Here is a 16,860-nt window from a genome sequence, read left to right as displayed (position 1 = left end):
TAAATTGGTAAGATTAGCTAGTATTGCTGCAATGCATGGTGTTTCTGCTGCATGACTAGAAAGGACTTTGGTCCCTAGAATTTTCAGGCCAGTCTCATCTGTCCAGAAGAGCCTTTGTTAATAGTGAAGGTGCATGAGAAGCAAGGAACCCAAGTTGAGTTTGTCCATCTTGCATTTAGGGAACAAAAGTCTTTCTGCTTTTAAATTGAGCACATGTGGTATGGAAAAAACTGAAAAATCATGATCTTGGAATTCTGCAATGCCATTTCTACAGACACACACTTAATCTAATGTCACTCTTCTGGATACATTGTGAAACTCAGACATTCATTAGTGAGTAGTTGCACACTAGTTGTCCCATTGTGAGCAAGGGTATTCCTGCAGAAGTAAAGATTGCATAATCTTGCTATAGGCTATTAAGTCCATCACCAGCTAATGAAGAAATGGTCATTAAGAGAACAGGCAAAGTCATTTTGGCCAATCAAATTCTAAATGTCACAACAACTATATATTTTTTAAAAGGTTAGGGTAAAAATAATTACAGTTGTGTTCAACTTTTATATTAGCTCTCCTTTTATTTTCTGTAGCTCTTTCTGTTAGATAATTTCTAATAGTGCATTATGAAGATGAAAGTCCTTATCAGTTCTGTGACATACAGTCCTTGTTAAACGTTTTTCCCCTGCGGTAAAGTGCTATCAAATCATGTGAAATCAAGCAGATCCATTAGTGAAGTCAGATTTAAAGTTAAAACGGTCACCTCTCCATGTTCAGTAATGAGTCTTTTCCTTTTTGAATGCATTTACGCTGCTGTTATTGTGGGACTTCTACAAAATGTTGTAAATTCCCACTGGCCTAAATTGTTTATCCCTTCTTTGATCTCATGATTTCAAAGTAATTAGAACATTAAGGGGTCTTACAGACTTGCAAACAATAGGAGGAGAAAGAAGTGTTAAGCTACTGGGTACACACAAAATAGGTGATTTCAAACACCTTCTGGGAGCAGGTGGTTTGAAACACAGTGTTGTCAGCAGTTAATCTCTGGCCTAGTCCAATGAAAGAGGTGATATAATGTCTTGTGACAAAGTCAGTCCTGTTCCAGGGCATCTGGCTTCTATACAGTCCACTGGGCCACTCAAGGGCCCAGTTGCCCTTGCTGGGGCAAGGGGTGGTTTGGGGGGAACCCGGCCCCTGCCCACTCATGCCAGGTTCCAGCCCAGGGACCCTATGCAACTGCTAGTGGGAAGGGCTGAGTCCCTTAGTCCTTGGTGCAGCAGCTCTTCTCCCCAGGCCACTTCCCCAGACAGTTCCCACTGGTACCTTCTCCAGGCTGCAGCTGTAACGAGCCCCACTCTCAGTCTGCTGCAGCTCCTCACTCTCCCTCTGCATTTCCTGGTGTTCCTGTTCCTGTCTTCTGCTCCTTTCCAACCTGCTTTCTTTCACTACTGGTCTCCTCACCTCTCACACTCTCTCCCTGCCCTTCCCACTGTGAACGGTTTTTAAAGGCCTCTTATTAGTGCAGTCATTGGGGCCAGCTGGCCCCAATTAGGCTGAGCCATCTCCCACCCATCTGCCTGAGATTGTCCTGCAGGCCCTTCTGTTTGGTTGGGCTCCCTCTGAGGGGCCCTCCACCCTGGCCCTGACACAGTCTGTATATCCCAGATGTTCAACACTTCAAGCCATCTATATGTGGATTCAAGCTTTCATTATCTCCAATGAATCTCAAACGCCCATTTGTCAACCAGATATGAAAATCTACCAAAGGTGTTTTTCATGAGTTTATATATATATAAACAATTTTGATGTGGAATAAGATCAGGAAAGAAACAACTGCAAAATGTCTTTTGTAATTTAAGAATTTTGAAGGGTTTCCAGCTGAATATAATAAAACCAAAGTTTAGTAAAGAATAAATCATTTTGTGTTCAAATGTTCTTCTAAACTTCAAGATTTTATTTGGCTCAACTAGAAGTTTTTCTAAATGCCACCTCTCTTTGTTTCCACAAACTTAAATTTTGAATAATGTGTAAAAATACATTACTCACAAACAGCTTTTTCACTTAAGAAGAAGAGTAGTAAAATAAGGGAACTTTTGACTTTGGAAGAGTATTAATGTAATGCACTTTACTTAATCTGTGCAGACTGGAGGATTGTGATGAAACTGCTCCTGTTACTGCTGCTGTAACCACGAAAGTCCTTGGAACGCAAAAGACCCCAGACCAGTCTCGAAGGGACTATGGATTTTGGTGTCCACGGCATTTGCAGACCTCCAGTGGACAAGGCTACAAGTTTCTGGGAATTGATCAGTGTGCACCCCCATGTCCCAATATGTACTTCAAAAATTATGAGCTGGATGTTGCCAAAAGCTTCATTGGAACAGTTTCAGTTTTTTGCCTTTGTGCTACTCTGTTCACATTCCTGACTTTTCTGATTGATGTTAAAAGGTTCAGGTACCCAGAGAGGCCAATCATATATTATTCAGTCTGTTACAGTATAGTGTCTCTGATGTACTTCATTGGCTTTTTGCTGGGAAATAGAAGTGCTTGTAACAAAGCAGATGAAAAGCTAGAAATTGGTGAAACAGTTGTTCTTGGCTCTCAGAACAAAGCCTGCACTGTCCTTTTTATGTTTTTGTACTTTTTTACTATGGCAGGAACTATATGGTGGGTGATTCTTACAATCACCTGGTTCCTAGCAGCAGGAAGAAAATGGAGCTGTGAAGCTATTGAACAAAAGGCATTGTGGTTCCATGCAGTTGCATGGGGTGTACCTGGTTTTCTCACCATTATGCTTCTTGCATTGAACAAAGTTGAAGGGGACAATATCAGTGGAGTTTGCTTTGTTGGTCTCTATGACCTGGATGCATCTCGATACTTTGTCCTTCTACCTTTGTGCTTTTGTGTTTTTGTTGGTCTCTCTCTCCTTTTAGCTGGAATTATTTCTTTAAATCATGTGCGGCAAGTCATACAGCATGATGGTAGAAACCAAGAAAAACTAAAGAAATTTATGATTCGAATTGGAGTCTTTAGTGGTTTATACCTGGTACCACTGGTGGCACTTCTTGGATGCCATGTTTATGAGCAGATGTATAGGAGAATCTGGGAGACCACTTGGGTCTTTGACCATTGTGATCAGTACCATATTCCCTGTCCTTACCAGGTAAGCAGTAATGCTTTATGTAATTCATATTGTAATGTTAGCATTAAAAAGACTTACTGAGATGCATTATAAATCATTTAGTGGGTAAACTGTAAGTTGAGGAAGCCAGGGAAATACAACACGATATAGTATTTACAGACCAGGTAATAATTTAAATATGTTGGCTGAACTAGTACTTATTTTGAAATCTCCAGCTGATAAGATTGGTGGCACTTAATATTGTTTAAGTCAATAGTTAGAATTTTTAGGTTTCTTGACCTTAATCACACAAAAATTGGTAATGGTGGAAATTTTCTGCCTTACAACTATTCCAAAAATCCGTTCTCCCAAATGTTGTAACATAGCTGCCTAAAATTAGTCAGCTTTTTGGAAATGAGGCTGCCTTGAAATAGATACCTAATTGTGGATTTAATTTTAGCTGTTCGAATTAGAACATTTTAGTCAATACCAAATTTATTTAAAATCAGTTTTGTTTTTTCTTAAATTGTACAAGTACAAAATACTGGGTTTTTCACTCTGTTTCTCACAACTATGACTGCATATTTGCAAGGTGATTTTTGCTAATGTGGACTAAAGTTTTACATATTTTTAAAATTTCTATCTTAAATTGCTGATATGTTCAGTTTAAGATTTGGCTTTTGTCTTCAGAAAGACTTCAATATGTATACCAACTGTACATATGCAGTATTCTTTATGGATCACTTTTTGTTTCTAATGCATAGAATACCCTGTCATCTCAGGTAAGTTTTGGTTTATGCCTTTCTAATTATGAGCTGGTGTTCAAGAAGGAAACAGTAGTAATGGCGGGTTTACACTACGTGGGAAGGTTGACTGAAGATATGCAATTTCAGCTATGTTAATTATGTAGCTAAAGTCAGTGTACCTTAATTTGGGCCTCCATGTTGTCTCAACTAAGGGAGGTTGACAGGAGCCTTCACTCCTGTCAACTTCCCTTACTCCTGACATGCAGCAGGAGTACTGTGGTCGACAGGGGCGCCCTATAAATTTGATTTAGTGCATCCCCACAAGGCATGCTAAATCGAACTGTGGAAGATCTTCCTATTTTATTTATTTGTTTATTTAAAGGAAGAAGGGTTCTTTTGAAGATGGGGATTATTTTTGAAAGAGCCACATCTACACTGCTTTTCTTCTTTTGAAAGAATATGCAAATGAGGTGCCAGGTATGTAAATCTGTGCCTCATTTGCATTTTTTGATTTCCTTCATTTGATTGACTTTTTCGAAGGAGGAATGCTAGTGGAGATGTAGCCAAGTAAACTAGTTTTACAGTAAACAGCCCTGAGGCGCTCTGAAGATCCTGATTCATGCAATTAATTCCAACTCTCCTCTCCAGCATTTCACTCTTATCCAGAGGACACTACCTATTATGCAGTGTGTCAGTGGAGAAATTGCTTAATAACAGGGTATATCTACATGCAAAGTTATTTAGAAATAACAGCCTTTATTTCAAAATAACTTTGTGAGCAGATACACGACACAACTGCTATTTCGACATAATTTCGAAATAGCAGACAGCTTATTTCAAATTTGGTAAACCTCATTGTATGAGGAATAGCATCTATTCTGAAATGTCTTATTTCAAACTAATTCTGTTGTGTAGACATGGTGTTTTAGATTAGAGCTCCTGGTAGCACTGCTTCCAGGGGCTCTAATCCAAAATAGGCTCTATTGTGTGTAAACACACTGGTTCAGGATAAGCTTCACTTATTCTGGGGCTTCCCTGTAGTGTAGACACATTATTCTGGAATATCTTATTTTGGAATAATAAATCCAGAATGAGAAATTCTGGAATAACCTTGCTGTGTAGACATACCTATACTGTTCTCCCCTCTACTTAATCTTTTCTTCAAGTTTTTAAAAAAATTGTCCCCTTCTGCCTCACCTCCAATGCATACCTTTGGCTACATCTTGGCAAGCAAAGATTAAGCAGATCTGACTTGGCTGTGAATGTTTTGGTTCACTCCACAATGTGCTTCTGATTGCAGTATAGCTGCTATAAAACAAAAAAGACCTTAGTATGCTCTTGTACATCGTTCCTGTTCATTTTCTGCACTTTGTCATAGTTTGCGTGTGCATTCATTAATTTTTATTCTCTTCCAGGCAAAGACATTAGCTAGACCAGAAATAGTTTTGTTTCTGATGAAATACCTGATGACACTAATTGTTGGCATCTCTCCGGTCTTCTGGGTGGGAAGTAAAAAGACTTGTTCTGAATGGGCCAATTTTTTCAACAGAAATCGCAAGAGAGAGTAAGAGCAACTCTTTGTATGTGGTGCTGATAAGCTTTAAAAAAGAAAAAAAAGTATTGTATCCATTAAATATATGTCAGGTAATATAAGCAAATTATTGGTGTTTACTATCTCAGGACCTAATCTTGCAGTTGGACATAGGTAAAATAGAGTCAGTTCAGGTTTTACATGGGCCTCATGATTGGGCCCTAATTAGGTAGAAAACATACTTCTGTACTGATTTGGTCCTTCTAACTGTGCCGAATGGATTTTCTTCTTTTAGTACTAACAGGGCTTTGATTTTCAGTCAAATCGGGAAAGACCATTTGGCTCGTCAACTCTGACTCCTTTCGCTTTGCATGTCTGCTGCTTACATCATTTGCACTGATGCTTTAGCCATATCTTGCGGCGATAGTCCTGCCACCATTTTTCTTGGCAGGTTATTCTGCTGCCCTAATTCTTTTCTTTCTAATGTCCTGCCTTAATTTTTTTCTTGTGTCATTCCAAATCACTGTTGCTTTTCTATCCTCTTCTTCACAGGGATTTAAACTTACCAAATGTTCTCTCTTGTAGAAGATCTATAGACTATACCCTTTCTTGATACAAGCAGACTAAAAGTTTAGGTCCCATCATCCCTTGTAATTACAGTGTCCTTTTCTTTCCCCATGACTTATTTTTCTTTAGATTTCCTATATTCTTCCTAAACTGTGGATGTATTTTTAGACGTCTGTTTCCTTGGACTTTCCCAGACAACATTACTTTTGTTTTTTTAGCTCCTTTTTTAAGTCTGCATTCCTGGATGGTGAGCTTATAGGTTCCTTTCCATTTTCCTACTTTTTCCATTTTCTGTATAGGTCTTTCTTATGTTTCAGCTGTAAACTGTTTTCAGTGAAGTGATTAAAATATGTTGCCCATTTTGTACTACTTACCATTTTTTTCTGCTTTACCAGTTTGCTTTAGGAAAACTTGATTTGGTGACATAGCTACCTATGAGCTAATCCTGCTCTTCTTTCTCATGTGGTTAGTCCTATTGAAATTGTTGGAAATATTTGCAAGAGTTAAGTGTGTATGATTTGGCTCTGCTTTTTGTAAAATTTAATTACACCACATATATAATTAATTAGTAGTCACTGTTCCCAGATTTTCTCCCAATCATTTTCTCAAAGGTTATCATTTTCTCCATGTTGGATAGCGTTGGAGCTAAATTTGTTACATTAAAGGCACCCCCACTTTGTTACATTTTGGAATAAGAGGCAATCTTCAGCTCTGTCTACATGATTCTTTCAATGAAGTAGTCACATGCTTTTGTTTGTTCTTTCAGTCCAATCAATGAGAGCCGAAGAGTATTGCAAGAATCATGTGAATTTTTCCTGAAGCACAATTCTAAAGTTAAACGTAAAAAGCAGCACTACAAATCCAGTTCACACAAACTCAAAGTTATTTCTAAGTCTATGGGGACTAGTACAGGTGCCACAACCAATCATGGAACATCTGCAATGGCTATTACTGACCATGATTACTTAAGCCAGGAGAATGTCACAGAAACAAAAACATCTCAAGAAACATCTGAGAAAGAGATGGAGGCAGATAGACCATCTACCCAAAAAGTGGAGGAGGAGGAGGAGAATGGTGGTAGTGAACATGCACTACAAGTATTATCTATTTCTAAACTGGCTGCGGAACAGGTGGAAAAGAGTAGCAAGGCAGACAACATGACTGATATGATTAGTTTATCTGAGAGTTTGAGAAGAATGGGTGAAGGAAGGTAAGATCTTATTTTTTATCTAATTTTGGGCATCAGTTTTCTCGTGTGTGTACTATGATATATTTTGTGTCCTTTTCCTTTGGAGAAAGATTGTCCAGTAACTAACAATAGCTGCAAGGAAGAAATAATTCTTATAACGTACTTTCCACATGACTACGCAAATGATGTGTTTCTATATGTGGATATATGATTTGGGGATTTTTTTCCCAGTGAAGACTTGATATATTAGAGCTTTTGGCTCTTGGGATAAGATGTGCTCTATTTACAGCTCTACCAATTTCACAGATGTGGAAAACGTATCATGGACTGTGAACTAATCCCTTCCCCCTTGAAATCTGATTTCCCATATTCTGCTGGAAGCACACAAGCCTGGAGGCTCCTAGCTGCAAGTCTAAGCTGGACTGGAGAAAGATAGGTCTTGTCCTTTCCTCAGGGGCAGATCAGACCCATCTTGAAGTACCTCTCCCTGCTGTAGGAAGCTCTGGGGCTGGGCAATGAGCTCTGAAGGTTCCTGCAGCTGGAGGAGGCTTGTGAAAGTGAATCCAATCTCCCCCAAGAGCAACCATGCGGGGGAAGGACCAGTCTTATCTCTCTTCAGCCCAGCTGGGATTCATGGCTAAGAGACCCTGGGTGGGGTGTTCACAGCAGCAAGTGAGAGATCAGATCCACCTCCAGAAGCCTCCTGTGGCTGCAGGAAATTTTCTGTCTTTACCCCAGCTCTAAAAGTGGCACAGAAGTAAGGATGGCCGTCCTTTGACCCTTCTACCCTCCCCCTGCCACAACAAGGTTGTGACTGCCCGTAATCCTCCTTTGGGTCAGAACCTCATGATTATGCCAGCAAATTTCAGTTTTAAATAGCTGGAAAAGTGAAATTTACCAAATTTCAAATCCTGTGGCCATAAAATTGACCAGACTGGACCATGAATTTGGTAGGATCCTGCTCGTATTGCTGAACAGTGATCTATTGCAGACAGGCTGAAAAGAATTCTGTGGCCTATCCAGTGCTTGCCAAGAAGTTTCAGTCTGCCATACAGCTTTTTTTGGCTGGATGGATAGATGGATAGTCTGAAAAACATTGGTGGTGACCCTTTGGATTCAGGGACACAAAGGCCTAACAAATGGCTAACGTAAGTGTATTCAGAACCATATTATTGTCTTTTTAAAGGAGTGTTGTGGGTTCAATGTATGTTATCATTTTGTTGCTAAATAGTTTGTGTTTCAATCTAAAATATTATATGCTTAAAATTGTTTCAGTTTTTGGTTTTGTTTTTAATTCATATAGGATATCTCCCAAAAGTGATTTTACTGAAACTCATCCATTACAAGTCAATAATTCACAGATACCCACCGTTTCACAACCAGGCAGTACCAGAGGCTCCGTATCAATGCTAGTCCACTCATCTTCAAATACCAAAAAAGATCAGGATTCTGGGAACAATTCAAATCCATGAAAGATTAGCATTTCCATATGAATTATTTCAGTTTATGGAACTGTTATGGGTTTGTAATACACTGGAGATTACTGTTGCTCTGTGGCTTATAAAAATACCAGATATATATCCCTTGTTTTGCACTTAAAAGTTACATACATTGTGGCGAGGTCTAGAAATAACTCTCAAAAAGAGTAATAGAAACTAAAGTTTAATAACACTCAGTTGGGCAGGTCACCAGTAATATAAAAGAAAAAGAAATGAAAGACGCAAAAGAAGCAAATCTTTTTCTTTTAACATGCTGTTAAATTGCATTAATTTATGAAAAACTGTTGTGTTATTTTGAAACATAAAAATTTAATTTGTTTCATAGGTGCCTTTCAGTCTACCCATTAACATTTCTTTTTCTTTTTAAGTAATCACATCTTAAACAATTGTGTCACTTAGAATAATTAGAAGCTACACAAATTTATGGATGGTGTTGGTGTATAAATGTGTCACAAGCATAATATATTAATCTTAGCACTCTATTATGGTAGTTTCTACACTGAATTTGAAAAAGACTGGAATTATAGTGATTTATTTTATAGTTAAAATTTATCATGTAAAATAAGTTTATTTTTATAAACTCAACATTAAGAACTGTTTTTGCTTACGTTGCACTAATCTGATAACTAGGTTGCTTCCTTCAAGTACCACTAAAGTACAGTAGACCCCGATATATGTGCACCCGCGTTGCTTCTTCACTAGTCAGTTTCCTGGCTTCTGTCAGGGGCAGCAGCTGACTGAGCAGCTGACCAGCGCAGGTCAGTTTCCTAGCACTTGAAGTTGCATGAATCTTGACTTACGTGGAGTTGTGTGAGAATGCAACCCCTCCGTAAGTCAGGGGTCTGCTGTACCAATATTGTTGAGATCAGATGACATCATTTCTTTCTGAGCAATAGCAACTAGATGGTATAACATAAGCACTAATAGAACCTCATGCTTAGGGCAAAACTGTGTCTGGTCCCTCCACAAATGAGAAAAGAGAGGCACCCTTTACTTTTGCACACCTACTGTTACCCCAAAACCAGACCCAGTGTACCCACAGAATAGCTCAGCTATTCTCCATCTCCCAGGTGTACCAGAGATTCCTTTTAAAGTAAGAGAGTAACTTATTAATATATTTCTTCAAGGTAAAAATGGGGCCTGCCCTAGCAGAACTACATGGTTTACCAGGAGTTCTCTTCCAGAGACTCCCCAAAACAGTGTAGACCTGTAATCCTTGGGAGGATATGCATATGGCCTTTCATTACAATTGACTGACACTCAGGCTCTATGTTTTCTAAAGCAAAGTATATTTTATTTAGCACAAATGATATTCCCTGATACAGTAATCTAAACATAAATCCTTTTTATTGGAACAGTCCCCAGGTACAAGCTTAAAAGTATCTGAATGGTAATAATCTTCAGTTAGAGCAATACTAAAAGGATTGTGCTTTTGCACGTTATCAGTGTTCTGGAGTTAGCTGACAACAAGCTCTATATCTTAAATTTTATACATTAGCCCAAAGCTCATAGCACATTCACACATCTTTCTTAACTCAGATATACACAAGTACTCAAAGATTTCTGTCATTATTCCATAATATAATTGGCATACTTAAACTCTCATTCTGTTGGGTCCTTTCTTTCTGAGGGGCAGGGGTTTCTTCAGCTCTGTCACAGCTGTAGTGTTGCTGCTGGTGATATGGCTGCTATTGTTTTCTTGTTCTACTGCAAAAACCATAAGCCATACACAAGACAAACATTTATATTCTAATTGCCTTTCAACTCTGCCTCACACATCTGTCTTCCTCTGGCTTCCTGCCTTTTAGTGGACCTGCAGACTGGGGAGTTTCAGAGAGTGCCTGGTGAACATACTAGCTTTTGGTGAGAGTGAATTTGCTTGACTGTTTGAATTTTGATTCTTATTGCAGCTGATTTCAGTTACTGTGGCAGTTGGGATTGTGTATCTGGGAGGGTTCCCTTGTTTGCTTGAGTGCCCTTGATCAGCCTTCCCCTGTATGGCTAATGAAGGGGTAGGCCTGACCTAGGTGAGCAGGCTTTAAAAGCCAGAGCCAGCGTGACTGGGAGCTGCAGACAGGGAAGTTTGAGGGTGTTGTACTATGGTTAGGAAGACCCACAACACCTCTGCCAGCACTACTTCTGCCTTTTCTGCCTGCACTTGTGGTCAGACAGACCTCCTGACCATGAACGCCGCTACCCCAGCCCTGGTTTTGCAGGGACTGTGACTTGCAATTCCCACTCACTGAAATCCAGGCTGGGGGGACCATCCAATGTGAAAGATGTCTGCTGGTAGAATTTCTCAGGAAGCAGGTGGGAGAGCTACAGGAGGAGGTGACTAAGCTTAGGAGTATCTGAATCCACGAGCAGTTCCTGGATAGTGTTCATGTGGAGTCAGCTGAGGTTAAGGTAGCTTTCCCCTTGCAGAAGTCAACTGACATACCACCAGTGAAGGAGGAGATAGTTCAGTGGGGACATTGGCAGCTGGTCACTTCTGGCCGCAGGCAGTACTCCACTCCTGCTCCCAACCCTCCCCCCATGGTACTGGGAAACTATTAAGCTGTTGTGGATATGGGAGGTAGGCTGCTACCACTATGAGGAAATGTAGGATAGTGGTGGTCAGAGACTCTCTTCTGAGGGGGACAGAGGCACCCACCTGTCACCCTGACACATCATCTCAGGAGGTATCCTGCTACCAGGAGCCCCTGTCCAAGACATGAGGCATTTTCAAGGATTATCCAGCCTTCTAAATAGTACCCCACACTTCTCATCTATGTTGGCATGAATGATACTGCAAAGTGTAACCTTGTGCAGATCAAGCATGATTACAGGGCTCTGGGAGTACAGGTAAAGGAGTTTGGAGCACAGGTGGTGGTCTCTTCAATCCTTCCTGTCAAAGGTGGGGGCCCAGGCAGAGACATGTGCATCCTGGAGGTGAATGCCTGTCTACGAGGATGGTGTTGCTAAGATCACTTTGGCTTCCTTGACCACGGGATGCTATTCAAAGGAGGACTGCTAAGCAAGGATGGGATTCATCTTTCAAGGAATGGGAAAACCATATTTGAATCCAAATTGGCTAACCTTGTGAGGCGGACTTTAAATTAGGTTAGATGGTGACAGGTGACCAAAACTCACAGGTAAGTAAAAAACCTGGAGAATTGTGAGTTGGGTGGGAAATGGGAGGCATCCTGGGCTATAATAGAGAAAAAAAGAGGCATTAGGCAAAATTAGGAGACAATAGCAAATCAATACCTCAGATGCCTATATAGAAATGCAAGAGGTATGGGTAATAAGCAGGAAGAACTTGAAGTCCTAATAAATAAATATAAATATGTCATAAATTGGTATCACAGAGACTTGGTGGGATAATACACGATTGGAATATTAGTATAGAAGGGTACAGCCTACTCAGGAAGGATAGGCAGGGTAAACAGGGAGGTGTTGCCTTATATATTAAAATGTACGCATCTGGACTGAGATGGAGATGGACACAGGAGACATGCATTGAGAGTCTCTGGATTAGGTTAAAGGAAGGTAAAAACCAACGGTGATGTCATAATAGGGGGCTACTATAGACCACTTACCCAGATAGAAGAGGTCCATGAGTCTTTTTCTAAACAACTAACAAAATCGTCCAAAGCTCAGGATTTGGGGTGTGATGGGGGACTTCAATTATCCAGAGGTATGTTGGGAAACTAACGCAGCCAGACACAGAGTATCCAATAAGTTCTTGGACTGCATTGAAAACAAAATTTTAATTTTAGAAGGTGGAAAAGCTACTGGGGGGAGCAGTTCTAGAACTGATCTTAACAAATAGGGAGGAACTCATTGAGAATTTGAAAGTAGAAGGTAGCTTGGGAGAAAGTGACCATGAAATCATAGAGTTCATGATTCTAAGGAACGGCAAAAGGGAGAACAGCAAAATAGAAACAATGGATTTCAGGAAGGCAGATTTTTGGTAAACTCAGCTGGTATGTAAGACCCCATGGGAAGCAAGACTAAGAGGAAAAACAACTGAAGAGAGTTGTCAGTATTTCAAAGGGACATTGTTAAGAGCCTAAATGAAAGCTATTCCACTGTGGAGGAAAGATAGAAAGTATGGTAAAAGACAGCCTTGGCTTAGCCAGGAGATCTTGCAGATCTCATAAAAGATTCAGATAAAAAGTGGAAATTAGGACAAATTACAAAGGATGAATCTAAGCAAACAGTACATGTATGTAGGAGCAAGATTAGAAAGACACAGGCACAAAATGAGCTCCAACTAGCTCGAGACAAGGGTAACAAGAAGGCATTCTATAAATATGTTAGGAGCAAGAGGAAGACAAAGGACTGGGTAGGCCCATTGCTCTGTGAGGAGGGAGAAACAATATCTGGAAGCTGGGAAATGGCTTCTTTGTTTTGGTTTTCACCAAGAAGTCTGATGAAGAAATACCTAACATAGGGAATGCTAGTGGGAAGGGGGTAGGTTTAGAAGATAAAATTTTAAAAAAGTTAAAAATTACTTAGAAAAGTTAAATGTCTACAAGTCACCAGGGCCTGATGAACTGCATCCTAGAATACTTAAGGAGCTGGTAGAGCCTTTAGCTTTCATCTTTGAAAAGTCCTGGAAGTGAGAGAGATTCCAAAAGACTGGAAAAGGGCAAATATAGTGCCCATATATAAACAGGGAAATAAGAACAACCCAGGAAACTACAGATCAATCAGTTTGACTTCTGTGCTGGGAAAGATAATGGAGCAAGTAATTAAGGAATTCATCTGCAAACATCTGGATGAAAATAAGGTGATAGGTAACAGCCAGTATGGATTTGTAAAGAACAAATCATATGAGATCAGTCTGATAGCTTTCTTTGATAGGATAACAAGTCTTGTGGATCAGGAGAAGTGGTGGTTGTGATCTACCTAGACTTTAGTAAGGTATCTGATATGGTCTTGCAAGATCTTCATATCAATAAACGAGGCAAATACAAATGAGATGGGACTACTATAAGACTGGTGCATAACTGGCCAGATAACTGTTCTTTCAGAGAGCGGTTATTAATGGTGTGCAGTCATGCTGGAAGGGCATAACAAGTGGGGTTCCACAGGCGTCTGTTTTGGTAACAGTTCTATTCAATGTCTTCATTAACAGTTTAGATATTGGCATAGAGAGTGTGCTTATTAAGTTTGCAGATGATACCAAGGTGGGAGGGGTTGCAACTGCTTTGGAGAATAGGGTCATAATTCAAAATGATCTGGACAAACTGGAGAAATGGTCTGAAGTAAATGAGATGAAGTCTAATAAGGACAAATGCCAAGTGTTCCTTCCTAAGTGGAATAATCAGCTTCATACATACAGAATGGGAAGTGACTGTCTAGGAAGGAGCACTGCAGAAAGGAATCTAGGGGTCACAGTGCACCACAAGCTAAATATGAGTTAACACTGTGATGCTGTTGCAGAGAAAAAAAAAAGCAAATATGATTCTGGGGTGTATTAACTGGCATATTGTGAGCAAGACACGAGAAGTCATTCTTCTGCTCCACTCAGTGCTGATTAGGCCTCAATTGGACTATTGTGTCCAGTTCTGGGCACCACATTTCAAGAAAGATGTGGAGAAATTGGAGAAGGTCTGGAGAAGAGCAACAAGAATTATTGAAGATCTAGAGAACAGGAGCTATGAGGGAAGACTGAAAGAACTGGTCTTGTTTACTTTAGAAAAGAGAAGATTTAGAGGGGACATGATAGCATTTTTCAAGTACCCAAAAGAGGGTTACAGGGAAGTGGGTCTAAGGATAGGTCAAGGAGCAATGGGCTTAAACTGCAGCAAGGAAGCTTAAGTAATGCTGTAACACTAAGGCCAGGAGTTCAAGCCCCTTGATGGCCAGGAGACAATTATAGGGTGTTTGTGGGTTTTGGGCAGGGATGGTTCAGCAGTTTGAGCATTGGCCTGCTAAACCTAGGGTCATGAGTTCAGCCCTTGAGGGAGCCATTTAGAGATCTGAGGCAAAAAGATTAAAGAGATCAAATCTGTCAGGGATGGTGATAGGTCCTGCTGCAAGTGCAGGGAGCTGGACTTGATGACCTCTGAAGGCCCCTTGCAGTCTTGCAAGAGAGGGATAGGTTGGACATTAAGAAAAACTTCCTAACCGTCAGAGTGGTTAAACACTGAAATAAATGGCCTAGGGAGTTTGTGGAATCTCCATCACCAGAGGTCTTCAAGAGCAGGGTAGATATGCATCTATTAGGGATAGTCTAGAATGTGCTTGGTCAGGGACTGGACTCAATGACCTCTTGAAGTCCCTTCCAGTTCCAACATTTCATGATTCTATTGGTTATTTTTTTCAGTCTTTTCTTTATAATCCAATCAGAAGTGCTTGCTGAGTTGTTGTTGTTTACCACTTCTCATTATGGTTTATACTGAATATTATGCGCTGTTTAGTATTATGGTCTGTTAACTTTTATTCCATATTTATACTGAGTGTGTTTGGGTGACTTTTGTATACTTCTCTTCTGAGTATGCTCTGCTTTTTTACTTGGAAGCATGCCAATATTCCCCACATACCAAACTATGAACAGTTACCTCACCCTTTTAGTGTGCATGAACACATTCCAATTGTCAGTTTATTAACCTCAGTATTACAATCTACTTTTGTCGTTCTATTTCCCTGCCAGTTTAATTAATTTTATCTAATTTTCCCCATATTTTCGGCTAATGGTGGCAAAATAATTCATCCAGTGTTGTGCTGAAAAAACAGAATAGTTCAAAAATCTCTGATACCACTACACCAGGGCTGAGCTAAGGGCTAGCAGGACTGGAGATGAGTATCAGCATCAGTGCAAAGAGGTGGGGCAGACAAGAGGCAGAGATAAAACCCTGCCTAACTTCTCCACTGACTGTTCTCAAATAGATGCAGCCCTTGTGCATTCTGCGCAGGAGTAGTGCAGGAGGTGCATCTCCTCTTCAGAAAGGATGTTTTCCTGAGCTTTTGCTGGAGTGATGTTCCACTAACTCCCAATGAGGAGGCACAACAAAACTGTTAAATACACAAGGACAGCATGTTCTGAAGCATATTTTCCTAACAATCCTGTATGTTCAAGATTCTCTGTAGTGAAGCATGATCCTGCAGAAAATGCAACTCTTGAATATTAATGTGCAAATTCAGCTGATGAGGTTTTCACTTTAACCAGGACAATGATGTATTTTCCACGTGCCATGATTTTTACATGCTGTAATGGTTTGTTTGTATATACAGAAACATCACATTTTATTTAGACATTTTGGCATGAGGACCCAGTTCCCCAGCTCAAAGTTATTCTTAACTAATGGAGGTCATCCCAATCTTTTCAATGGAACATTACACAAGAGTGAGAAGACAGTGTGGATAAGGGTTGCAGGACAGGGTCCTTTGGGTGAAATTCTGTCTCTAGTGGAGTCAATGGGAGTTTTGCTGTTGAGTTCAGTGAAGCCAGAATTTCACCTTCCATCTCTCATACTCAAGTTAATGCATTTTATAGGGATCTTCTGTATTTTGCTTTATTGGTAACAGGAGAGCTCTTAGTGTGATATATGAACATTGATCTGACACAGTCAGGCTATTACAATCCATTTTGAACAGCTTTTATGGATGGTGTTTTGAATACTGAAGCAAAATCACATAGAAGAAAGCTCATGAAACTGCTGATTGACGAAGAAATAGTAGTTCTGATAAAACATGTTACTTGTTTTAGTCAATCTTTTTTATTGAATTTTTAATTGAATTTTATTGAATTGAATAAACAAATTGAAATTTGAATGTTTGTCATATTGTGCCTTCTGCATTTTATAATTTGTAATTTATTGTCTTAAATAAACTATGTTCTTTTTTTAATGTTCCTTCTTATTTTTAGCACACTTATTCTTGTTGCTGAGTTAAAAACAAGAAAAATCTGAAATACCCTCTATGAAGAATCACACTAAATATTCTTCATTCTCTTGTTCTGTTTGTAAACTGAAAATTTTGTATTAATAGTTTTGGTTTTACTATCTGTGTTAGTAATAAAATTCTGTTGTACAATACGAGCTCCATAGTTGATTTTCTTGTTAATGCTTTGTTCTCATTAATTGGCTTTATTCTGCATTTTGTCATAGTATCTTTAGAGTACCTTTTTGAGATAGGGAAGTACAGGTTGCACGTCTGAAATCCAGTACTGTCTTGTCCGGCAGCATGGTGCTTGGTCGTGCTGAGAGACCAGGGGACTGGAC

The 16,860-nt window shown here is 39.7% G+C and overlaps 1 protein-coding gene across 2 annotated transcripts in view; it reads left to right on the top strand.

Moving 5' to 3' along the window:
- FZD6 (frizzled class receptor 6) overlaps positions 1-16,633 on the top strand; it is a 42,147-nt gene extending 25,514 nt beyond the window's left edge. The window contains exons 1-5 of one of the 2 annotated variants that reach the window (XM_074986821.1): positions 1,538-1,761; positions 2,137-3,154; positions 5,274-5,422; positions 6,723-7,166; positions 8,449-16,633. In XM_074986821.1, coding sequence (XP_074842922.1) covers positions 1,685-1,761; positions 2,137-3,154; positions 5,274-5,422; positions 6,723-7,166; positions 8,449-8,617 — 1,857 coding nt within the window. In that variant the 5' untranslated portion in view covers positions 1,538-1,684 and the 3' untranslated portion in view covers positions 8,618-16,633. Of the gene's footprint in view, positions 1-1,537; positions 1,762-2,136; positions 3,155-5,273; positions 5,423-6,722; positions 7,167-8,448 lie in introns of those variants that run through there. The other variant, XM_074986820.1, reaches the window with a different exon arrangement.
- Positions 16,634-16,860: the final 227 nt, after the last annotated feature.

Source organism: Carettochelys insculpta, chromosome 2, assembly GCF_033958435.1.
Source record: "Carettochelys insculpta isolate YL-2023 chromosome 2, ASM3395843v1, whole genome shotgun sequence".
NCBI classification, from domain to species: Eukaryota; Metazoa; Chordata; order Testudines; family Carettochelyidae; genus Carettochelys; species Carettochelys insculpta.
Note: the sequence above shows the minus strand (reverse complement) of the source record. Positions and strands in the feature narration are given on the sequence as shown.